Source organism: Sebastes fasciatus, chromosome 16 (assembly GCF_043250625.1).
Source record: "Sebastes fasciatus isolate fSebFas1 chromosome 16, fSebFas1.pri, whole genome shotgun sequence".
Lineage (NCBI taxonomy): Eukaryota > Metazoa > Chordata > Actinopteri > Perciformes > Sebastidae > Sebastes > Sebastes fasciatus.
The window spans coordinates 4307060-4334018 of record NC_133810.1 but is presented as its reverse complement, the minus strand read 5'-3'; the positions used below and the strand labels follow the sequence as shown (position 1 = coordinate 4334018).

Genomic DNA, 26959 nt, shown 5'->3' with positions numbered 1-26959 from the left:
TTAGGTTTCAAAATCCATGTGACCTCATGCAAAGAAGAGCTGTCAATGGATCATATAGAAATGATGACATATTTCCAGCCTTTTACAAGAAATAAGTATCAGTAGTGGAAATCTTCCATAACCACGTCTGAATAATAAGTCACATGGTTCTGACCCCAATTTTGATGAACTCAAATGCTCATGCAGATGTGAATTGTTCTTTATATATTTTAATCCTTTCCTAAGCCATCATTGATGTGGGGGTTTCAAACTTTGCTTCAACTATACATCAACATTTAGTGTCTGTAAGAGGTGTTTTGTTCTGATGGCTTCTGACAGGAATCAAACTACCCACTTCTTTTTCTTCTGTTTATTCCGAAACCGAAAACAGCATCACTTCTGTGGTGTGAAGCTGGGCGTTTAGATCTACAAGTCTTTCTTGAATTGGATTTTGTTTGAATCACTGTTGTGTTTAAGAACTTTTAGACCCATAAATGCACTTCTTGTAAAGACTTTACATTAGTGATTGCATTTAACTGCTTAGGGATAGTAGTAAGTACGTTTAGACAATCTTGTGTTAATGCACATGCACTTTGGAGGGACACTGCCTGTGGACTTAAGCCTCGCTCCAGCGTCTCTTTCGCTATTTGTAATCAAGAGAAACCACGATGTAAGGAAACTTATTTCAGATTTCAAATATCTATTCTGCACTCAAAACCTGCTCACACAATCAAATCCCCAATGTATTTCATTCTTTAAATGGTATTATAAAAGATGCATGAGCCAAACCAAAATAAATTATAAGGAAAATCAACAAAACAGAAGAGGTGAACAAGGGTAAGAAGAATAAAAGCACAGAGGAGAAGAAACAGAAGGATTTACGGGGCACATAGTGGAAGGACGGTGTTCATTAAAGTCCATCTTCATAGCCATCATTTATCATGTCACACTGTAGCCTGATTAATAAAACACCGGTCTCCTTCTACTTGAAATCAGTACATTCAGCTATCATAAAGGACCGCTCCAATGTTTCCTGAACCGCTATCCATCCGTCATGAGCTGCTTTTTTGCAACTTGCTGAACAGCCAGAAACGGCATCTCTGCTCTCCAGGGGAGACTATTAAAACATAATAACACGTCTTTAGCTCAAACACCACCCGAGTCTCTTATTGGCCATTTCTCCCATCATAGCTCATTTCCTCCCCCTTTCTTTTGCCTTGTGCTTAATGGTTAACTTGCGTTTATGATTGTTTTGGTACTAAGATTGCCCCCATTAAGCTGGCAGGATGCCAGTTACTTCCACTATTGCGGATGCTAATGGCGCTCCTTGGGGAGCAGCTCCCATTCTCAATTTAAACTTCAATTAAATAGAAATAATAACAATAACCACTTTATGGAAACAAGATGTCTCACTGTGAAGTCATGTTCGCCCTACATGGGAGACAATGACTACGTTTACATGCACACTAATATTCCACTATTATTCCATATATGACAATATTGTGAATTTGATACGCGTCATGTAAACATCATATTTCTTTTGGATATTCTGAGTTAGGCCTTAATCCAAATGGAGCATTTTCCAATTAAGACTTGTGGGATATGCCGATATTATTCAAGTTTTAGGAGCATTCTTTGGACATGTATGCAGCACATTCAGAATATGTGTCTCAATTGGGTGTATTTAAGGCGGTTTCCGACACACGGCCTCTCGCCCGTTTACGGCCAGCTCTGTGCGTTGTACACAAACCAACTGGCCGACAGTTTGCAGAGACGCATGCCCAAAAGAAAAGTCCACATTTCTGGTGGAAAGGAGAAACACACCTACTTTTAAACATTATGAAAGTCTTGGATATCAACAGGTTTTTGGATCTACGCAAATATCGCACGGAGGCTGTGTTTGCTCGGCCATTGGTTTGTGAATCGGAGTATGCATGGCTGCACGTAAACAGGAATATTAGTGGACTATAAGGGTGTAAGGATTTATCTACTACATCAATGTATCGATTTATATTCCTACGATACAACTACATCGATAGGTACTCGGCAAGTTGTCCTTCACGGGAGACGTATATCGATATGAAATCGATCTGAAACGCAAAAGGATTTGGACCTTGTATTTAAGGACGACGAACGTTGTATGAAAGTGTTTTTTAGCACTTTTATTAGTAAAGAAATGTTAAAACGGGCAGCGATCTGCATGAGTTGGCTGCATATTTCAGACGCTATCAATCCGCTTGACGAGAACGGCTTCATCTACAGATGCTTTCCCCGTGCGCTGTCGTTTTTTCATTCAGAGAAAATGACTTTCCTTTTCCCCGTCATGATGTGCACGCAGCATCAGCCTCACGTTTCCAGCTGGAGAGCAGATCTTATGGTATTGCTCTATATGAGCCAATTAGCGTCCTTGAATCGTATCGGAACCATTGAAATCGCAAAATTAATATTTAGTGCATGTAAACATAGTGACATTAGAACACTACATTAATTGAGGCACACCAGTTTTGCGTTGGGAAGAGGTGGTGGGAAATTAGATAACTTTCGACTTAGTTTGTGATATCGCACCTAAATATTTTCTGACAAGCATTTTATTAAATATAACACTCCCAATATGCCTTTCTCCTTCAATCTCTCCCTTTCCGCTAACATGCCCGGACACTTACAGGTGCTAATGAAGTCAGCCTCCCCCGAGAACAGCTCTCATCTCCAAAGTACACTCCAATTAAAAAGGAAGGAGAAAAAAAAATAAACACTTGCTAAAACATGATAACGTGCTCCACTGCTTGGCGCTGCCTTCTCGTGTGAAATCACCGCCTTTTTACCCCCCTGGCCCTGAACACACAGCTTTATTAAAAGGAAACAACGTTTTACTCAAACGTGGCTGGAGAGCGAAGCAGAGAGGAGTAAAAGGGAAAAAATTTTCCAGTTGAAATGCGTCTCTCTGCTGCTTTGAACACACGAGGTAAGAAGACAAATAGAAGCCGTGACCCTATACAACCCTTTACAATACTGTCCCATACTTTGAACACATACCATATGTGTCTATAAAGAAATATAACAGGAGCACAAAGACTCAATTGTATCACTTCATCTGAACAAATTAATCTGAAAAAGGCATCGTTGTACTTTGTACAAAGAAGGAGCGTTTCAGCAAAACCATTATGAAGGACACAATTTCAATGAAAGGACTGCATGGCACCTCATCTATTGATTAATCTTTGGTCATTCAATTCATCCTTTTGTTTCCTTTAGAAATCCAAAGATATTCCATTACATTATGATATAAAACTGACTGACTGACTGACTCACATTTGAGAAGCTGGATCAGGCAATATCTTGCAATTTTCCTCGATCGAATATTCATTTCAGCACAAAGACAAAAACAGTCAAAGAGAAAAGAAAACAAATGGAAGAACCAGTTGCCTGAGCACTTTTCATAACATGTGCTATTGTATGCGAGAGGTGGATTTTAGTAGATGTATGAGGTAGATGATGTAATGAAATCAATAGACCACAGGAGGACAGTTCCCATCACAACAGCACATGGGTAGCAGGATGCAACAACCAATTTTTGGAACACAGATCCAACTGCGGTCTTTGTTACCTGTAGATCAGTAACGTGATGCCGGAGCATTAAGCTAACATCGTAGCAGAGCAGGTTTAACCATTAACAGCCATCATGCACAAGATAATGCTTTTGTCAGAGTGCTGGAATTACAGTTCAAGAAAAGTCCCCATGAAATAGGACCTCCAACTTTACAGTGAACCTGTAAAGGTAACCTCATTTTGCAAAAGCCGGCATGACGGTAAAATCCAATCAATAGAGTCATTGTAGATTTTAAGTTTACCTCCCTCCACTCTTTCAATCGAATCAAACGATTATGTCTATAAAATGGTGCGTTCAACAGGAAATGCGTCACATAAAGGGAACTAGAAAGTGCAGATCTCCGCCAGGTGTTTCTACAATCACTGCTGTAATGTTTCATTGAACGATTACAAACCACAATTGCCCCCCCGTCTAGACCACAAGCATATCAGATGCGGTCTGCGGTCTGCACCGACTCAGCTAACTTCACTGTTCACTGACAGACAGACACAGAGATGCACACACAAACCCACTCATGCATGCTCATACACAACCGAATGCATAATCTCCTGGCGGATATAATAATAAATGAGTCATTCAATGAGGCGTTTAGTGACCTGGCCACAAAAATTGCATGATATTGATCCGCTGGGATGAACTTAAATGCATCCTTCATAGAAAGGCGCACCCAGACATCAACTTTAGGGCAGATGTATGAAACAAAAGCCAAAATGAAACGCATGAAATCTGTTACATCTATCAGAAATCAAACAACCAATAGGAAAATATCTATCACATTATGAAACCTTACTTAACCTCCTTTTTTTTAATCTAACATTTACAATTCAAAGTGAGGCAGCAACTGATTTTGCTGAGCAGGTCCGTTGCCGTGACACCTGTTGATGGTGATGTTTTTGGGAGATAAGGATGGATGTCCTTCCGAGTCTGTGTGGTCAGCTTTAACGCTGGCACACTGCGGGTCCCTTGTTGAGTCACTGCCACAACATGTGTCAGCTAATGCGGTACCGTCTCTCGTATTTTTTCTTCCACTCTTTCCGGCAGCGTCACGTGGCGGGTTCATGTACTCGCGCACCTACATGTTCAGACATGTAGATGACAGATGGCGAGCAGAGACATCCGTTGAGAAAGTAGCCCCATTAGCTGAGCTAACCTTGAAAGTATCGGGGAGGTTGGGAAGCCGGAGTGAGCCAACACTCCCCTGCAGGGAGAGCGAGGGCTGAACATCCTCCCTGCACGGGCTGCGGAAATTCAATTACAGCCTAATGAAGAGTGAGCTGACCTCCCCTCACCATCTACACTCCTCCTCCTCCTCCTCCTCCTCCTCCTCCTCCTCCTCCTCCTCCCTCTCAGCCTCCATCCCTCCCTCCTCTCATCCAGCTGAAGCTCATCATGGACTGTAGCTGGGAAGGTTAGCAGCCGCAACTGGTTTCATTGAGACGTGTGGCGTCTCTGTCCACAGGGCATCTGTCTCTACTCTTGTCATTATTATACTGCTTTCCTCTCCTAGTGTTCTCTTTCTGTTCAGCCTCAGCTTTCTCCTTCATCTCTCTGTGTTGCTTTTCACTGAACCCTGCAACCTGTCTGTTTTATAAAGGTGCATGTTACTGTATATGATCTGAGTCGGGCTGGACGTTAATACCAATATAAGCATTATTATTAGAGTATATTTCAACAGAGGAGGGTTAAATAAAAGCTGATGGTGCTTCACAGCTACAAGCTACAACAGCTTCCTCTGTTTTGGAAAAGGTCAACACTGTCCACATAGCTTGCTATTGGTCAAAGGCACAATTTCACAAAGTTTAACAAAGTTGAACTACGCCCCCTCAGAGGAGATTTCCTTTAACCGCCCCCCTCACACAGAAATATCTTCATGTATTCATAGAGTTTTACCAGCACTGATTAGCAAATTCACTAAGGCAGTGATTTAAGCATTTACATGATTGGCATGATGATTTCCCTGATGACGGGGAGAAACGGAATATAAAAGGAGGACAATAACATCAAAATGAAGGTGTTTGTTTTCATCATCATGACAGCCATTTGGCCACATTTTAATGTTTCACCTGCCCTGCTGCCAACAGCTCTTATGCTTACTCACACTGCAACACAAGTAAGATAATCTGGTTAAGGTGGTATCCATTTGACAGGAGCTGACATGGTTCCCTTTTAGAGTTTAGTCCTAAGAACTGAGATTTCAACACACACACATAAGAAAGCCACTAATGCTATGTGCGGTGATAAATCACCTCTTCATTACACTCGCTCTAAGTGTTTTATTCATTCCATTGTGAAAGTGACTTTTATATTTGAGTTTAATTCAGGTCACCGTCAGACGTCTGATCTGTCGATGTCGAACTTATTCACTGACACATATTGATAAGTCATAAATTACTTTATTACCCTTTAAAGCATCCACCTCATCTCTCCGTCTTTCCCCTTATCTCTCCCCCCTCGTCCCCTCTCTCTGAATGTTGTTTCATGCCTCTTGATTGCTCCATTTCTCACTCTACGACTGCATTTATTGCCCGTGCCCATTTATCACCTGCCTACACACTGAACAGTGCTTTCATTTTTGCCGATAACCGCCATTAAAAGCCATGTCATATCGTCTCAAATTGCCACAAATTGGCAGCTAAGTACATAGAACTAATCACTTGTTGAACAAGCAGACAAACAAATGTAATCCACTCACACAACCATTTGGGGAATAGAATCAGTTTAACACTTAATTTCTCCCACACTAATATTAACATTCGGGGTTCCCAAATGAAATATTCACATTTCTACTACACAGCTGTCTATTTGATCCCATCAGCACTGGACAGTGACTGAATAATTGGACAATCAATCTGGAGTCAGTGACAGGTTTCCACGGCAGGAGGAGCTCCTGCAGTGAGGCTTAGTGGTCCTGCTGAGAGGGATCGTCTCTGTCACAGACAGCAGTTAACCATGATGGATACATCTGAGCTCACACTGGCCCCGCTTTAATGAAACTCTGCTATGAAGACGTCGAAGCCCAATAACATGCCATGAATGACATATGAAAGGAAAGTATGAAGCTGTCCTTTGGTTGACAAAATATTCTTTTAACCAAGTGGTTCCTCGGTATTTTAGGAATCTTTAGTAACACAGCAAAAACATGAACATATTCATTTCTAATAGCCATATTTTGCCCTGCATTGATACGACAATGATAAGCAGACATGGCAGTCCAGAAACACACAGAAATGTCACATAAATGCAGTAACTTCATCCTCACTGCATAACTCAAAATGTCAAACACCTACAGTCCCCTACAGAGTGACCAATTTACGGTGATTGTCCACAAACAATTTAACAACTACTATTAACCACAGGAATTGATTACAAGTATCCCGGATGAGCCCCCATTTATTACAAGTATCCCGGATGAGCCCCCAATAATGTTAGGTCCCAGTAAGGTCTAGGGATAAGGGAAGCAACATGACCCGATGGAATCAGGCGTTAAGTAGCCGTTTATTGTTAAATGCACAATCAAAATGAGAGAAAACTAGACTGCAGGCAATCAACCAACAAAGTTGCAGCAAACAAAAGCGAACACGTGTGTTGGCATAAAATGCAAACTAGGAACGGGCTCCTGATGGCACCGAAATCAATAACTCAATAAAACAAAAACGGCTGCAAACTAGAAATTAAGATCACAGCTGAGCTCGCAAACAACTAAATATAAACAAGAAATAAAACTCTACTACGCCGCGGAGTGGTGGACACAGTAGTGACGTCACACGAAGAGAGGGAGGGAGGCGGGCCAACCCTAGCAGCTTGGAAACCTGCAAAGATAGTTCATGATAGGAAGACCTACCACTCGGATTAGTTTTAAATTTACGGAACCCGTAAGATGGACAAAAACACACCAATGGTGGTTCTTAAAGATGCTGTGTTAGAAAATATAACTGAGATTGTAGAACATACAGCTGGGGGCTTTTCAAATTAACAGAATATCGGCCTACCAACAAGGACAACAAGTACAGCTATATTGGAAACCAAAAAAGTAAAGATACTGACATGAGAGTGACCAACTGAGCCAGTTTTATTCATCTTGGTATGTTTGGTGAAGGCTTTCTACCCCCCAAAAACAACATAACTCTATGTTTCCAGTCACAAACTTTTACCTTGTCTTGCAACATGATAAGTACCAATGCTTAAGTCCAACTGAAACTCACCTTTAGTAATTGTTTTGTAGAAAAAATAATGTCAACATGTCTTTGAAATGTATCTTTAATTAGTTAATAGTTTAATTAATAAATTATTGTAATTATTAAAAGGAAGAAAAAAGGTAAGGAAATATCAGACATCCTCCTATCCGACTCAGCCGGCTGGAGGGGCACGTCTGTGTTTGACTGACAGCAGCTGGCAGGCTGCACCGTAGGGAAGAAGTAGTAAGGACCACACCAGCATCTAATCGGACCCAAGTGACATTTTGTAGCTACGATTAATGCTGTTTAATGTGCTGCAGCTGAGGAGTTAATTACCTATCTAGCCTGCAAACTGACGTTAGCGGTACACTTTTCCTCAGTGAATGCTCAGCGTGACCGTCTGTCTTCTGGCTATGATAGAAACGCTGATGTTAGCGCAGATAAGACGTTGCCAGTTTATGCGAGATTTGATTGGCTGTATTGAAATAAGTGCGACATCATGATACCAAACAATCTAAAATATAAATTTCTCCATTGGTTTGCATTTTTTTTTCTCAAAAGGAGAAGACATACCAGGTGATTTACAGAGCAGATATGTATGCTGTAGCATATTGAAAGTGCAGCTTTAATGAAGTAAAGAAGCTATTCCATGGTCTATTTATTATTTTAGCATACTTAGCAGTTTATTTTTAATCTATTAACAATGCATTGTTCTCAATGGTTCACGCTATCATCGACCAGGCGTGCACGGTACTCCACTTAGCTATCAACCTCAGGCCGTGCCAGCTCGTCTGATGATATTTCTCTTTCATCCAGAGAAGAAAAGTTTCATTTTTGGACCAGAAGCAACATATCTGAACAATAAAAAAATCATAGTCACAGCAGGGACCTCGCCCTTACTCCAAACCCAGCAGGTGATGTGGCTGCCCATTGTATTATTTTTTTCTATTGAGGCTATACTGTGGGAGGAAAAAGATTGTTCCCTGAGCCTTTTCTATGATGGATTTCTGTCTTTATGATTGTTGAATGTCAGTGGGAATAGAAAAAAAACCCAGAAACAACACTTTGCTCTTTGATTGAGGGACTGACACAGAAACCTGACATTTACTGTTGTCAACAATCTTCCGCTGGGTAAAGTTTTCAGAGTCAATATCAGCAGAGATTAGCGCTGAAGCTGACGGATCTAGGAGCTTTGTTGATCTGATCCCTGGAAGAGATGGATCTCACACCCACATATAACATGTATGCCCAAGGGGTTAGGTTTTAGGTACTGTCTCTGTCTCTCAATTAGACATATTTTAAACATATTGGTTATAGAGAAATCGGAGTCAAGGGGGGGAAGTTAACAAGCTGTCGTTGATACATGGAATCAATTTCACCATAATTCATCGCGTTAAATCATCGTGTTTCATTCTGAGTGGTATGATGACCAACAGGTAACAGTAAAAGGGGCTTGGGGTGACCCACAATGAGCTGCTGATCTCTTGCCGTCTGATGTTACATCTTATTACTGGAGAGTTTGGGGCTTTTACAGAAGAGCTTTGTAGTTTAGCAGTTTAGTTTTGGTTTGTGAAGGAAAAAAAAGATGGAGCCACACAGTTAAAGTACTTTGTGGGAAGAAAGTCAGATCGGTGTATAGTCTCTATTACATAGTTTGCCCACTGGAGAGCAACGGTATTGTAAGCGCCATTTACTAGTGCCAAGCTTATGTTTATTGTGTTGATAATATTATTTGCTGAAGTTCAGTCAGAAATATATTTCAGTTAAATGTAAGAGAATATTATGACTATATATGGTGATTCCTTCCTGTATGTTTACCACTGTGACTTTGAGTTTAGTCCTGTGAGGCTTCCGTACACATGTAACTTAGGGACAGGAAGTGAACTTTTATTGTGAAATGACTTTTATTGTGAAACGGTTCAGTTGTGAATAAATGAGTTACCGGCGGAGCAACACGGTTGTTTTACCGTTGCCGTTGGCGTTGCCGTTGCCGTTGGCGTTGGCGTTGCTACCGGGCCGACTCAACGCGTAAAACATTGTGATGTCGTTCTTGAAGTGTGGTTAACGAAATAAAGTAAGTTAATACGAAGATAGAAGTATGAAGACTAAAGATAGCCACTACAGGTATGTTTATTCTTCTCAAATGTCATGCTCACAGATCTTTGTGGAGCTGATTGCAAGAAAAGGGAAAAACAGAAGACACCGATAAAAGACATTAAACCGTGATAAATGAAACAAGATGGAGAGTTTTGCGTGGGAGAGATGTCAAGATGAGGCAAGTGCAGCGACAGAACAGAGAGGAATAGACCAATCAAAACAGAAAATCAGGGAAAAGTAGATAGGTAGTAGGTGAAGAGAAGATACATGAGAAGAGAAGTCTGCACAGAAAACTGTAGAAACAAATCTCACCACACCACAGTGGACAGATACACAAACAAGAAGAGACATCAAGAGATGGAACAGTGTAGACGTCAAGAAATAGACAGAAGATGAAGAGACGTCAAGAAAAAGGCACAAAGGAAACGAGAAGAGACAAAAGAGGAGATTAGAGACATGAAAGCAAAATAAAGAGGAGAGAAGAGCAGCAGGAGGAGAGGAGGAAATAGTAGAGACATTAAGGAAAGAGAGGAGATAAAAGCAGCAGGTTTCAGTGTTTGCATGTTATCTGTGAGTCAGTGTTCCGCCTGAATGAACCGCTCCGACAATACGGAGGTGAGCGTGGGCGAGAGAGAGAGGGAGAGAGGCAGAGCGAGGAAGGGCCTGAACACGGAGAGCGAGGAGGGATTGAGATCATTTTACATTAACAAGGTGATACTTACTGAAAAAACAGATGCATGCGGATGTAAATATTGCTAGATGTCATTTCAGGTTATTTTTTCATTTTCGCACATTCGTGGGTGGAACGGGAAATCATAATCATCACTCACAGGTGAGATGTGTTTTTTTATTATTATGCAAAAGAACAGCTTGTGCAGAAAAGTGTGTGGAGCTGCTTCCTTCTAACAGATTGTATTATTTGGCAAAAGCAAATATTGTGCTGTACAAAATTACAACTTTAGGAGTTTTAATTTGCTGCCCGGCTGCGTGCGCACAAGGTGACCATTTAAAACATTAAAAGTAAACCGGAAATGTTTTATGGTCCGTCGCTCAGAATCAAAGGACACAAGCTTATTTATAGATTTTATATATTCTGTAATAACATTTAAGACTCATTGAGGCACATCAGGCAAATTCTTCATTCCATTTCTACATTTAAACTAGTTTAATAGAACGTATAATATTAAAAGAAGAGACTTTATTCATTTTAAGGCTGAAAAAAAAGCAGCAACAAGCACAGCGAACAAGCAGAACTTTTAAAACGGTACGTAGTGTAGTCTGTAGAGTGAAAAGACTTAGAGAAGACGAGAACAGAGAGGAGTAAACAAATATAGAGAGACTCCCAATGAAAGCCATCTGACCCCCGCCTTGAATCTGATGATCCTCGCTACACAACCATCCCCAATTGACACTATCAGAGCTCCTCGCTGCTCACACTCTGCTCTTCTGTTCTTTGAGTTTCTTATAGTGTTTACCTAAAAAGCACAGTCCAGCTTTAGCATGCGGGGTTCGCACTTTACGATGATACCGTGAGAAGGTGAAACAGTTTGAAAAAGAAATCCATAGTCCACCGGAGACTTTCCAGAAGTCAAAAGAGGAAAGTTTTCTACGACTATACAGCAGAGCGTAACCGAGACGAATAGAAAATCATCAGGTATCCTTTGAGTTCAATAGGAATGGTTGTATTAATTATGATTTTTAAAAAGGAGAGAAGAGGCTGTTCCTGCAACTCCGCTCTGCAGCGAGGCTATAATTACACGACGTTGAAACTGGGTGCTAATTAGCACCTCAGAAGATATAACTGCACTCTGAAAAAAAGCATCTCATCAATTGTTTATCTTCTTGGTGTCGGCTGTGAGCGTACCAAAACAAAACAGCATCAATATATGCAACAGGGCGTCAGAATTACTGCGGGGCTAGCACGCTGCCACGGAGATTGTTGTTGTCGAAATCAACATCTAGAAAAGTGTGAAAGAGTGGGTTTAATAAAATGTGAGCTATTTCTGTGGCGGCCAGTTGGCGTCTTCCTGACCTGACCCCTGATGGATGAAATCAACAGGGGTTTGGACTTGTGTCTCCATGTGTCCCTCTGTATTATTGGACTAAACAGTCACAAAAAACACGCAACAACTGACAGACATATACACACAGTTCAGCAGAAATTCATCTCTGAATGTCCAATAAAATATTCCTCCACATCCTTTCTTTTCTCTCTCTATCTCTCTCTTCATATATCTTTAGTGCAATATTTAATATCTATGGAAATGGAAAAGTGAGCAGGAAATTATGCGTCACACAAGTGGTTATATGAACCAGGTCTTAATGATGAATATCTAGTTCCCCTCCTCCGCTCAGACCCCGGCGATAATATTGCACTTGTCGCCCCGATTTATTATGCAAGGGGGTTCAAAGCCGCACATTAACTCCAGAGTTTGAACTGATTAAACCGCCTGCGTGAGAACACCCATCCACACCAGGAAGTGGATTTTTCTCCCGCTAACACTGGCAGGGTCACAGGATGCCCCCTCATCATCGCCATCTGTTCAGAGGTCACTGCAGTCTTTAGCTCCAAACACGATCACTCATGTAGCCCGGGAGGAAGCTTGAGGCTTCGCATTGAAAACTAATCTACAGTCTGCAGGACAAAAATATCTTAAAAAAAAAAAAAAAGATTAACATAAATTGTATTATAATATAATAACTTCTGGCAGCCGTATGAGGATGTGATGCTTATTACATGCCAGAGACTGAGACTGTGAAAGTGCTTATGGACAACCACTGTACACTACTAGCCTACTTATATCTGCTATATCTGCGACCAAATACAGGTTTATTACAGTACTGCTCCTGTGCAAAGACTAAAGACAACAACTCCACCACTACTACAACCTACAGCGTTCAAAGTATGTGAGACTCTGTAAACTCTATAAGGAAGCACCCCAGAGTGGGTCAGACCAGTTTCAAACCACCGACAAAACCAGGAGGCAACCTCCGGGTCTGAAAAGTGAAGCCAATGCTGAAGTGTCTTAAACTTGCATTCTCTCTAACAGCCAGCAGGGGGCGACTCCTCTGGTTGCTAAAAGAAGTCTGGTTGTATAGAAGTCTATGAGAAAATGAGCCTACTTCTCACTTGATTTATTACCTCAGTAAACATTGTAAACATGAGTTTATGGTCTCAATCGCTAGTTTCAAGTCTTCTTCAATACAGAATGATGTTCATTTAGTAAATTATGGTCCCACTTAGAGTCAAATAGACCATAAAGCAGGGGATGCTTTAGGGCGGGGCTACCTTGTGATTGACAGGTCGCTACCACGGCGTTGTCCGGTCTGGGAGTTGTCCGTGTTTTCAGTTCTTGAAAGTAAATTGTAACAATTTGGTCGCATAGATGTGTCGGGTGAACTCAGCTCCACCCTCTCGTGTCACTTTTGGTTAAAAAAAAAAACATGATGGCGATGCCCGAAATGCCAAACGTGAGGCTTCAAAACCGTAGTCCACAATCCGATGGGTGATGTCACGGTGGCTACGTACACTTCTTATATACAGTCTGTAGACAAAACGAATGCTGACATTTAGCGGACCTTTATTGACCATTTTTATGCATCAGTAGTCAATAACGATTCGCCATCAGATCAGAAGACAGCAGCAGTAACTAGCCAACATCCAGTCATTAGCAACAACAGCAAAGTTCTCCCTGATACACCGGTAGAACCAAAGCTCACAGACACATGCACACAATCAAGAGTAGAGCAGAGAGCTCAGCGATGCTAGCTGCTCTCTGGTCTTATTAATAAATAACAGACTAGGCTCATTCCTGCAACACGGACTCCGTGTGTGTGTTTGTGTCTGTTTCTCCTCTCTGTCTGCTTATGATGTACAAAAGCACCAACGTCTTGTGATCACATCTGGGCCTCTGCAGAAGCTGGCTAATGCTTTTTGTGTCTGAACAGCTCATTATTTGTGTAACAGTCCCCAACACTTGCAAACAAATAACTCAGTGTTTTGTGTGCACGCATGTGTGTGTGTTTGTGTGTGTATGTGGGCGTGAAAGATGGAGGGAGACAGAGGAAGAAAAATGCCACAGTCCACTAAAAGTCTCAGTTATTACTAGCGAGCCTGCACTGCCTGCAGCTGTGCTCGTGTATCCGTGCAAATGTGTGTGTGTGTGCAGGTGTGTGTCCTCTCCACTGTACCTTTGTCGCTGAAGTCGTCGACCAGGATGACCTCTGCGAGGAGCTGTGGAGGAGAGCGGTTGAGCACGCTGTGAACCGTCCTCAGCAGCGACGACCAGCCCTCATTATGGAACGGGATGATGACGCTGGTGTTGGGCAGCTTCTCTCCATACAGCTTCTGTTTGCAGCTACACACACACACACACACACATGGAACCAAATAAAGATATGAGAGGGTGACATGGACCTAGAGGGCATCATCTCTGCCAAATAATAACCATACTTTAAGCCATACTAGTGAAGTGGCTCTATAGGGAGGAACATTCTGGTCCAGATTGATTTGTTCCTATCATCAAGCCTCAGTCAGCATGTTAACATGGTTCAGCTAAGAAGGTAAAAGGTAGTTTAACTTTATTATTTGCATTTTATTTTTCTCAAAGTACACATTTTATAAGAGTAAGTTTATTCCAGTTACTGGATCCTCTCTATTCATGACATTTCAGATCTGCAGTCTATACAACAGCCTTCATATAACCATTTTTAAAAATTCAAAGGCAGGGTTGACGATGTTCTCCAGTAGACACTATTTGTTATATTGGTTGAAATGGTCTTTACACCTGACAGCGATCCATTACTTATGAGCTCTGAAAAAGAATCTGTAGCTGCTGTAATCCTGTAAAAAAGTTTGAATTTTATTATTTCTTATTAACACTACATTACTTTAAGTTTTGACCATAACATACCCATAATTATCTGCTGCGTTTCATTTGAATTTCCAAATGTTAATTGATGGCGGGGAAGGAAATCTTGTGGAACCCTGGAGGCTGCCCTTTTCTTCAGAGCGCCGCGGTGCTCTCAGCCAGCCCAACCTGAACAATGCGCTGCTCTTTTAATAAGATGTAATGAAGCATACCACCTGCTGGCTTGCCCTTCCATCCCTTTCTCTTTTCACTCCGAGAAGTGGAGGGGGAATCTGTAGAGACAGTAATTATCTCGGGAGTCTCTCAGGCCTGTCTGGCTGCCTGAAACACACTCTCACTCTCTCTCTCTCTCCCTCTCTCTCTCTCTCTCTCTGTCTGTCTGTCTCTCTATCTTGTCATTCAGTCAGTGAGTGAGAGTGAAATGAATGAATGAATGCTGCTGAGAGGTCTGGGGCCCACTGAGGTCTGATGTGGCACCTGGTTGTCAGACATCCGTCACTCTGCTGTCATTGGACCAATCAAAGAGACACACCTGCTCCTCCTCCACCACCCAGTGCACCACCCAATACGCCTGTCTGTCCCGTGTGAAGAGCGAAGGGCCTCGGAGGTCCAGAGCGGCCCTGACAAGTAATCTCTGTGGTCCCCGTCGAGAGGATTTCAGTGCTGGACACGACAGTCCTTCGCCTGTCACATCAGGACTTGGACCGGCGTTAGTTGGTATACGTGCATGATTGAGCCAGGAACTGGTTTTCAAGTGACACCCATCGCACCAGTGCTCAAAAAATAAGATGCAAATGTTTGTTTCCCATAAACCCAAGAGTCTGCTTGTTAAGAACTATCATTAAAGGAAATAGCAATGGTTGCATAAGACACTTCCGACAGTTTTATGGCCGGGACGCACTGGGAAAGTGAGCAGCACGTGTGTGCGTCGCAGAATCTGTTGCAGCCACTCGGCTGTGTGTCAGCTGCATCTCTTCTAGATATTCAAGGTCTCGCCTATTTTTCCCAGGTGCCGTGCTCGGTTCACAGCAAAGATAGACAGTGAAAATGATCTTTTGACTGTGTATTGACATTATACCAGCAACATTAATATAGCTTTAATATCCATATCTGTAGAATTTGTCACATACATGAAAAAACAAAATTTCATATTTACTTTAACTCAACACTTCCGTTTCCATTTCAAAATAAAAGTCATCTAGCATGTTTTCTGTGGACAGGATTCCTTCATTTGTTAACACAAGTCTTTTATTCTGAAATATTTACAGGACAGTGTTGTAGAAAATGCAGTGACTTGCACGGCTCCATAAAAGAGTACCGGCTATTAATTGTGGATTATTACTATTATTTACAAATGAGCACACTTTTCTTAACCTTTTTTCTGTCTAAAATAAATATAAATGACAGTTATAATGAAATGAAATGACCATTATGAAAGACAAACTCAAAAAAGAGATGCAGCAGTTCAGCAAGGCAGCTGGCCCGGCCGTAATTACACAACAAAATTGTAAAGAAAAGATTGTAATTGTATCTATTCACTGCTTATAATTGATGCAATGGCAGCTGTTTCCAGTTTTCCTTTTTAAATTATTTGGTAATGTTAAATCACTTTTCACTTTCAGCATATTAAAATACCTTGTATTTGTAACCACGGATATAAAACTGTTTTATATCTATGGTTGCAACAACGAACAACCCACCACCAAATAGTGGTGCAAGGGATACAAAAACCACGCGTTAATTAATCCATATTTCTTTGCAAAGTGCTACATACAGTAGCTCAACCTGTAAAATGCTAATGTCAAGCTTTATGCCTGGATATGTCTCTCGTCTGTGCTCTTCTGGATTCTCTGTTAACATTAGTGCTGTGCTGAGAGGAAAAGGGATGATAAAATGTACAAATAACTTTCATTCAATCTCAGAATCTTAAAGAGATAAGGAGAAAACTCTGTCCAGAAGGCATGGAAATCATAAAGTCTCACATTTTATTGCACATTGACTCCGCAGCTGCTCCACCTCAGAGCTCACAAAATGTAACTCTGTTCCCTCGACTGCTACGAGAATGTACAAATGATTTTTTTGCCGTGTATTAATTTTTCAAGAATGTGCTGCAGTACGTGTTGCGAGAAGAGCATGGTGGGATGACTGTAGGATGGAAAACGTGTTGGATGGCTAACGCTTCGTAAGGTCGCAGGATGCAGGAGATTTAAAAATACGAAGGGGAAGAGTGTGAGAGAACATGAAGTGTTGTCCCGGAGAGACCTTGAGAGAGAAAACATTTAAAAACTGCTTTCCACATGAAAGTGACGGCAGGGTCAAAAGAAGGTAGAGGGAAAGCGCTGAAGGCTGATCTGTGACGAATCGGGTCAGCGGGTCTGAAGCTGTTTAGCGGACGATATTTATAGTGTTGCTGGTGTGTATGTTTTTTTATTTAATGAGTCAGAGGAGAGCTGGAAGAAAGCCAGCAGTCTGTACTGTAGCCACAGGTCCATATGGCTCATCAGCCTGTTCTTTAACACTGTATTCTGCTCAAACAGGAGGTTTAATGATGAGCTTAATGAATACCTCAGGTCTATGATTAAAAGGGCAGGAGTGACTTTGTGTTTTGTAGATTAATCTATATTGTGGGCAATTTATAAAATCTGAGCTTGTCAGGCTCATGTTTTACAACATAGCCTTAGTCTCAGTTGTGTTTTGTCTGCATGTTAACCCACTAACGTTTAGCATATTAGCACACTTACATGTAGGTGTTGACAGTCACATCCTCCAGCTTTTCCTGGGGGATCCTAACATGTGACCCTGGCGTCTCCTCCCATTTGGACGTTCCCTCCCCACACGGAGACATCTAGGGGACACCCTAATCAGAGACCTGAACCACCTCAACTGACTCCTCTAAACAAGAAGGAGCAGTCTCTGAGGTTGAGCCCAGAGACTTGTATCCATTATCTAATTCTCCCCATTTCTAACCAAAGCTCGTGACCACAGGTGAGGCTTAGAAGTAAGATTAAACTTGTATATAGAGAGCTGAGGCTGAGGGCAAAATGCAGTCCAATACAACACGTGCATTACCACTGAAACACCAATACAATTAATCTAAACATGAGGCTAACAGCGTATTTCCACCAGATCCGGTGACGGAGGGCTTCTCAAGGACCTGAAAGACGAGTACGAGTACATGAGCACAGTATCGGACCCAATACTGGTATCGGTATCGGTGCCTCCCTAACTCCTACCATGCACTGGGTGGCTGCTTTGCCTGCTGTCAATAGGAAATGAATAGAAAGCGTTGAGACGCCCTTCATTGCCGGATCTGGTGGCAATGCAGGGATGCTTGACAGGAATTCAGTCATTGGTTTTTGGGGGTATGCTACTGCCACATCCAACTAAAGTGCGAGACAAGTGGAAAGTTTAATCCGTCAGTGACGTTGCATGAAAAGTCAGTGGATCAGCAACATCCTTTAATCCACTTTGGTCAAAGCAACAAATGCTGATTAGATTTCTATGAAATTTGCTCTAACTGACTGTGCTGCCTGGAGGGTGATTGCTAATGTTTTTGGTCACCTCCTCACCTTCCCTCTAGTGCCGCCATCAAATCAAGATGTCAAAATGTCAAGAAACATCCAAAATTAATGGGCAGTTTGACACGAAATTTACTCGCACAATGAACTGGAGTGCAACCGCGGGTCACTGTGACCCGTTGTGGTAAAAACTAGACTTTCTGCTTCCTCTATTCTCTTCTTCTTCTTCCCTCCTTGAAAACATCCCCCTGCAGTCAGAATAAAAGCTGCTCACGGCACACACATCTATCAGGTCTTCACACCTTGCGCACAGAGGGGGGACATCAATGACACTGATAATTGCTGTCAAGAACACGGTTTATAAGCACATAGGTGTTGTGTGGTGTGTAATCAGCTTCTGTCGGTGTAAAGCGACATGTCTCCTGTGAATAGACTGGGCAGGTTGTTAATTGGAACAATTGTTCCAAACAGTGCTTGTTGTAATGAGTTGGGACAGACCCAGCATGGAAAATTAAAGGTGTAAACAACGCCATGAGTAAGGGGTTGGTGTCGGGGCAGAAATGTCCGATTGGCCACCGTCATCCCGTCACCACTGGGGCAAGAGGAGGGATGGGGTGGTTCAATGGTATTAATGCCTGGAGGGCAGAAACATAAAGGCATAGTTGTTTTTAAGTCTTTTGGGTATTAAAACCCTGACAGATTAAAATGAACATTTTGTTTTCAAAGCTATGTTAATAGTATTTTTTGCAAGTTGTTTCAATTCATGAAGGCTTAATTAAACTAATTAAACATCCACACTGTGAGGCTATCAGGCCTCTTTATCACTTTCTTATTTATTTTCTATTGTTCTGGGATTTCAGCAGATCGTCAAAATTGGTGAGACTTTATTTGCTCTGAAGTCTCACAGCCATCAGGTCCATTTGGTGTCCACATTTACTGCCTTAAAGACACTTCTATAGTACTTGTTTTGGCAATTTGAAATGGACCAAAAGAAGCCCTTTAGCCTTAGATTTAAACATCATAAAATCCAAATTCAGAAATCAACAGATCTCATCAGAAAACTCTGAGTTGAATCAGCTATTTAACTTTCTATCTCCGTTCCCTAAACACAGATTTCCCAGGTCAGTCCTGCACTCGAGCTGGCTGGCCTCTCATCCAATAGTCCATCTTATTTTTGGGGGGGAACAACAACCATCTGTCACAAAGGGGCTGGGAGTCTGCGGCTTTTCAATCCAACCAAAGGCTGCACCAGGTGATTCATTTTTTGCTTTCCGGTTGATGGAGTGCCAATCTGTGAAATAACCTGCTGCAGTCTTTGGCTGGAATGAAAACCTGCAGACTCTTGGCCCTCTGTGGCCCGTCGTCTCCCTGCCTCCCCCCTATTCAGATGAAACTGCTCATACAAACACACAAGATTTATTTCTTTGCAGAAAAACGGCAGTTTTCGCTCGAGGTTACTGGGCACTTTACTGGAAATGCTAAAAAGGAAGTGCTTCCTGTATGGTCACCATTGCGCAGTCCATAAAAATGACCGATGTGGCAGATTGACATGGGATGAGAATTACCAGCATGTTTCAGTTGAAACTGCACAGAGCGAGAGAGAGAAAAAAATCTTCTGGTTTTTATTGAGTCATGGAATCTAATTATCTAAAATCAAATCTAGCAATAGAGTCATGGTTGAAAATGAGGCAAAACAACTGATAGGGACGTGTTTTTGTAGATATATTGTAGGCAGTTTATCATTATTTATAGTTAATCATCGATCGCTGTTGTTGCATCATGACATTTGTACAATACTGTCAACTATAATACACTTATGTTGTCAGTATAAAGCAATAAGTAGGGATGTCCATCATTAACCGTTTAACCGACATTAAAGCTATCGGTTAAAACGGTTTAAAGAAATGTTAATAATTAACTCTGAGCGGCTCAGAGGAGCGGCTCGTCACTTTAAGGAGAAAAGCTGGTCCACCTTAACAGCCCAACTTAAGAGGCGGAGCCGGAGTTGCAGGATACAGGAAGTCGGCTCCGGTCTCTGGCTCGCTTGAGCGGAGCGAAAGAGTTGTAGTTTCGTAGCATTTATTCAGCGACAAATAAACTGTACACACACTGCTACACCTACGTTCACAGCTAGAACGCCACCAACAACCTCACACTCACCGCCAACACACACACAGATACTCGTTAAAGTTACGTCGCGCTGACAGACTGTATGTGTGGTTAACGGTTAATAATCGGTTAACGAGGGTCGGTTATCGGATAAGAACATTTTTCAAAATGAGCATCCCTAGCAATAAGTTAGTCAACAATTCTCCAAACATCTTGCAAATCTGGAAATGACCATTCTAGTTTACCTTCACATTAACAAGCAGGCCAGCCAGTGTAGTAATAGTTGTAAGTTCAGTTATGACTCTGGTGACAGATGCACTTTGAGGAGGAACAGGATGGAGGATGTTAGGGGTTTCTAAGTAACATTTACAACTCTGTTAACATATGAACGTGTTTGAAGTGTCAAAAGCTGTGTTCTTTGGTTCCTGATAGTTCCTGAAGTTAAAGGTTGCCACGCCTAAATGTTTATCTTAGCCCTTCATCCCTCGCTCTCCCTCCCTAGAATAACACACACACACCAACACAAACACACTCGACTCACTTTGGATGGCGGATGTCTGGGACGGAGCGGTTGAGGGAGATCCGGTCACTGACGTAAATGTTGAAGCCGTTCTCCCTGTAGGCCTGGTCGACTCGGTCAGCGTCTGTCAGGGGGAACGCTTTCCCCTGTTCACCGTTACCTGCATCCAACACACATAGATAAGTATAAGATAAGACCTCAGTGTATCAACTCCACCACACTGTATCTCCTCTGCGGACACACACATCGTACAGCAGTTATCAAAAGTCTACACACCCTTCGAAACATTATCCAACTTTAATTGCTTAGAGGCAAAAAGGTGAAAGACTTTTTTTAAAGACCTTTTAATGCCAATATAAATGAAATATTTGGTCAATTTCATCACTAAAAAACAAAGAAAATAAGAGCAAAACGTGGCATGTCTGTGAAATTAAAAATAACTAAAGAAAACTGAATGTTTAAAACCCTGATCTGTACAAATCAAAGCTTTAGAAAAACCCACTGATGAAACATGATGCAATAAATATGAACTCTAATGGCTCAACTGCTTAAGAAAGTTTCATATTGTTACTGCATCCTGTGCAGATTTATTAAAAGGACAATCAGGGGCCGATGCTGTGTATACCCAGAGAACAAAAACAATATTATTATTATTCACAGACATGCGTGTTTCATTAAGCAGAAATGATCCACTTTCCCTCCTAAAAGTAACAAGTGTGGGACATAACTTTTAGCCTTTAACGGCTCATTTCAGGGATAAACCCATTTACACTAATTCACACTGTTTGTATAGAGGCTGATTTCCCTGAACAGAAAATAAAGCTGAGTTGGTGATGATTGTAGAAGATATAAACTGTATTTATGACAGCAGAACTGCATATAAAGCAGAGGTTTACACCGCTGCTGCAGAGCAATAAGACTCAGAGAAGGAATAGGTATGGTGTGTGTGTGTGAGAAGAGCAGTTAAATCTGGATACCAGTCTATAAAAATGTGAGAATCTTTCTTCGGTATGTGGGATTTTAGCATAACTGTGAAGCTTGTGTACGTGATGAATGTTATGCAGTTCTCATCTATGGTTGACAGAATATCTATGAGGAGGTTTGGACCTACCGGATCGAGAGGCATCTCTTTTGATTGCTTCATAGTTGTGCCAGTCTTTCCTCTGCACGCCATCACGTCCCAACTGCGCGTCCTTCCCCACCCGGTTAACCACCTGTAGACACATAAAAACACATAGAAAGACGGTCATGAATGCTGTCGTACACACAGACACACTCCTGCAATTTAGCCTGCATTGACTGCTGGTTTAAAGGACCATACCACAGGTTTGTTGCAGCCACTCGACAACAAATTGCATATATACAGTAAACTACATTTCTGCTCATTAATGTCCAAAAGCACCACAGATTTTTAGACTGATTTCCACGGAGCAGTTTAGTTTTGGATCATTTGAGTGCACTATGAAAGTAAACTTGCAGATACTTGAAACTTCGAGATCCAGCAGACAATCCATCACATTCACCAACATGTTGGATTTATCGTATTTTGCAGTATAAGATAATCATTATGGTTCGTAAGGTATAACGATGCAATCAGGGGTCGTTTTTGAAAAGCGGATCTGCTGGTGCTTTTATGGACCCTCGGGCATCTGAGATGTGAAAAGTCGACTGCGAAAAAAAAACTTGATTCATGAGCTGTTTCGTGAGAATTTTTTTGATAAGCAGCAGACCTAGACATTATGGAAAGGATCACCTAACTTTGGCCACATCTCAAAACTCTTAAATGTCACAAGTGTCTATAAAAGCACAACAAAGAAGGACACGGTGCAATAAATGAACTGATAAAATATGATTGAGTGGAGTTTGTGATTTATTATCGGCGGCAAGCTTTCAAGTCTCTGCGAGTTCATTTTCATAATTAAATCTAAAAGCATCTATTTTAGAAATTCACTTAGTTAGAAATTAGCTTCCGAATGCAACGCTGTGTTTGCAGCTGAATCTCAAGTACCAGATGTGTCTGATTTCCACACCAGCCCACAACTGCAAAAAAGGTTTGGCCACCTCAATCAAATACATGCTCAACTTGCACTGAGAAATGGTCAGCGGTGAATTGCAAAGCCACACCGGTGTGCACCTTTAAGAACTGTTTCACAGTTATACAACACACCCACAATAAGGTTCTTTTGCCGGTACTCTGTCAGTATCAGTGTCAGCGAAAGAGATTTCTCCAGAGCATCAGACTCTCACTATCCAGCAGCGTTGTGCTGAGAGTTTATCCACAGAAAGTGTGCTCTTCTATTTCATGCTTGACGATCCTGTGAGGAGAATATCAATGCTCTGACGCACGACTCCACGGAGGCCTTATATACACAACCACACACACATGCATGCAGACGGATGCACTGCAGCTCAGCATACAGAGGCAGGGGGCTGTTTCTTCTTCCACTTAGTCATTCTACACACTGGGTGACTTTCAGTGACTCGGCATCGTGAATTACAGGATCACAGCACAATGGAGAAATAATTAGCTTGATGGGAGGAGGCAATTAGTGAAACACTTAAATACAAATGGCATCGCTGGCTGCATGAAATATTGTGAATTATTAATCAGACTGCTGGCTTAGAGGAATGTGACACTGAATAACAAACTGCACAGAATATACACACAGATATTTGGTTTGAGGACTCAATGTATGTTTGTGATTATCTTGTACTTCAACCAAGTTTTAGACCCTGACAGTGTACCCATTTTGAATGTTATCAGCCGATTGATTGGGCGTTATCAGTGGTTATTACGTGGTTTTGTTGAATACTTGACTCCGATTGGTCAATCACAGCGTTCTAGTCAGTTATTTCTTTATAGCAGAACGCTGCTATGTATAACAGACCGTTGCTATGTATAACAGACTGTTGCTATGTATAACAGACCGTTGCTATGTATAACAGACCGTTGCTATGGGCGCAGTTCTGATCTCGGACTCTGGAGGACCATTTTTGCGTCAAATGATTGATTTCTTCAGTAAGTAGCTGTGTAATAAACAGGATACAGCTAGCGGGTCATTGTTGTGAAGTCCATCGTTGAGGTCCACGTCGGTGCGGCATCGCCCTGTCAGGGTTTATTTCACAACAATGACCGGCTCGCTGTACATTATCCCTTACTTATCACTACCATTCCTATGCTTCAGACGAGCCAAACTGCACCCACCACTTCGTGAAAGATAAAGTGAAACTTATGACTTTAGGTTTAGGCAACAAATCTACTTGGTTAGGTTTAGGAATAGATCACGGCTTGGGTTAAAATAAGTACGTTTATTATATACATACATATACAATATGTAAAAATAAGTCAACGTTGATTTTCACGAGTTTCATGGGTTTCACGGGGGACACGAACAACAGCCTCCCGACCTCCATATGTGGACTTTCGCGCTTTTTGCACTACGTCACCTGACTTCCTCAGCTCCCGTCATATGGCCACTAGAGGTTGGCGTTGTTTTCTTGTAATCGTATCGTTGATCGACCATGTGAATAGATGATAACTGCCTTCTGAATCTACCAATAGGTGTAGCAGGCCCCATTTGACCCATATCTATGAGGTAAATGGCCACTGATAATGCCCATTCAATCGACTGATAATATTCAAAGCAGGTCTACAGTGAGGACATTTTGGCTTGTGTTTAGGTTTAGGTTCAGTAGGTAGCATCATGTTGTGGGGTGAAATATCTGTACACAGAGGAACATTGTGGGGACTCATTCTCTTTGAATTAAAGCTTTTATATGCAACTCTACACCATTCCTCCACCCAGTATCTGACTGTCTGGATGAAACCTGACACAGGACCTTGAACACTGTGTTTTCAGCCTGAATGTATTAACCTATTATTCCATCTCCATGGCTGGCCTCTGCTTAGACACAGAGCTGCCGTGTAGGAGTCGAATATAAAAATTAATTCAGCTCTCCTCATTCCTCTCTTCTTTCCTCCCTTCTCCTCACCTCTCTCTCCCCCCACCAACTCTTCTTCTCCTCTTTCTGTCACAGGCAGATGCCCTCAGTGTGTCATACAAGGACCTGACAAGCAGCAAGAGTCCATCTGTGCAAATTTATACTAAAAAGAAGCGAGATTGTGCCGCCCCATTTCCTCCTGATTACAATTCCAGCGCACGTCGCCATGATATTCCTCTGGGGCTTTTTCTTGCTGCTCAACAAGACCTTGAAAACAAGACAAGGAGAGAGGAAAACTTTTCCAGCTAATGTGTGCACATGTTTAGTTTTGTGGAAGCAGAACGGGGGCTGGTGCAGAACCTAAAGAAAGTAATTGAGAGTGACAGTCAAAGAGGGATGAGTGTGAAAAAGACAGAATAATCTTGACGAACAGATGGGGGATGCGATCGCTTTGGTGTATTAAAAGTGGGGTAAGACGAGTAAAATGACAACACGCTCTCCCTTAACAGCCACTTGACTTAACTTGCACAAATTGTGGATGTAGTCTGGCTGAAAGACTGTTTCTAAGAGCTCAAAATAAACTCTAACCAACCAGCGAGTGGCACTGTTTAGTGATGGGACTGTCATTAATTTTGCAGGTATTTGGTCAAAACACCAAATAATCAGTGCCAACTAGCCATCCATCCAATAATTGTCTATTCACTCAGGACCAAAGTGAAGGACGGACCAACCCGCAGACCGTATGCAGCCATGCTGGCAGCTCTTTGAGGCTTTATTTGGCACAATGATGCCTTGGGCTTAATGCTAATGCCGGCACTGCTCACATGCTGTTCATGACAATGCTAACATGCTGATGTTAAGCAGGTATAATGTTTTCCACGTTCGCCATCTTTGTTTAGCGATTTAGCATGCTGACATTTGCTAATTAGTACTAAACACAAAGCACAAGCTGAGGCTGATGGGAATGTCATTAGTTCTGCAAGTATTCAGTCAATTCTGGCCTCATGATGGCATTAGATTAAAAGTCAGGGGATTACAGTTCATCCGGGTGGAGGACATGAATCTGCAAACAGCAATCCCTCCAATAGACATTTCATTATATCACTGAGTCTGTACACAAGTGACGGACCGACCTAACGGCCGACAGACATTGCCATCCAATGTCATACCCCAAGCATGGCTAATAGAGAACATGCAATAACCAGAAGGTCTCCTATATTATGCAGCCTGCAGGGCAGACAGCACATTAGAGCCCAGAAAATGCATGTGAGGAGGCAAAAAAAGTACCAATGAGAGCTACAACTATCTAGAAACTTCAGTCTTCGAATTTCTTTTGTTGCTCAGTAAAATATCCACATCAATATGGACACAAGGGAGACAGCAGAATATATTTAGAGCAGCTGAGAGCTGAGCAAATCTGAAGTTTCAAGGTGAAAAAGAAGGTGATCGGAAAGAGACGGGGGATTCCTAGGGAGTGCAAACATCCGTCAGCACTGCTCCATCATAGTAGGAAATACGATGCATCTAGATCCTGATGAGTATCACATTACACATTGTGATAAACAACAATGGGATGGATTTGCCAGATGTTTCTTTATTAAATAAGTGTAATAGTTTAGAGTAGGGGCATTCACGACTGCTGCATTTTAGTGGTCATCAACTACTCCCAAAAAGTAATCGAGTAGTCGATTAATCGTGGGACATAAAGGTAGGGCTGGGCGATATGGAGAAAATCAAATATGACAATATGTTTGACCAAATACCTTGATATCGATATTGCAACGATATTGTAGGGTTGACCATTGATGCTTTTACAAAATATTTACACAAGATAATCACCAATAATGTGGATATAATGACTAAGTTGGTAAAGATATGTTGGTAAAGTTCAGAAAATGATATCAGTCACTGTAATGCAGCCTTTAAAAGCAGGAAAAGAACAGTAATGCCATTTTACGACATACAAAATTAAAGGGTTAATAATGTATGCAGGACCCACCTGGGGTAGGTGAAATAACATTTCTTCCTGTCTCTTTCTCTTGCTGTAAGTCCAACACGTTCTCATTCCCTTTAGCGGCCCACACTGCGGTGTTAAAGCCAATCATTTGTTTACAATAAAACCTCCACAGGGTAGCTTTAAA

General features: G+C 41.8%; 1 protein-coding gene across 3 annotated transcripts in view; it reads right to left on the bottom strand.

The window, feature by feature from the left end:
* LOC141753091 (polypeptide N-acetylgalactosaminyltransferase 10-like) overlaps positions 1-26959 on the bottom strand; it is an 89812-nt gene that overhangs the window by 39885 nt on the left and 22968 nt on the right. For all 3 annotated transcript variants that reach the window (XM_074611436.1, XM_074611435.1, XM_074611437.1), the window contains exons 2-4: positions 21988-22090; positions 20898-21036; positions 14050-14216 (exon numbers count right to left, since the gene is read on the bottom strand). In XM_074611436.1, the coding sequence (XP_074467537.1) occupies positions 14050-14216; positions 20898-21036; positions 21988-22090 (409 nt within the window). The remainder of the gene's footprint in view (positions 1-14049; positions 14217-20897; positions 21037-21987; positions 22091-26959) is intronic.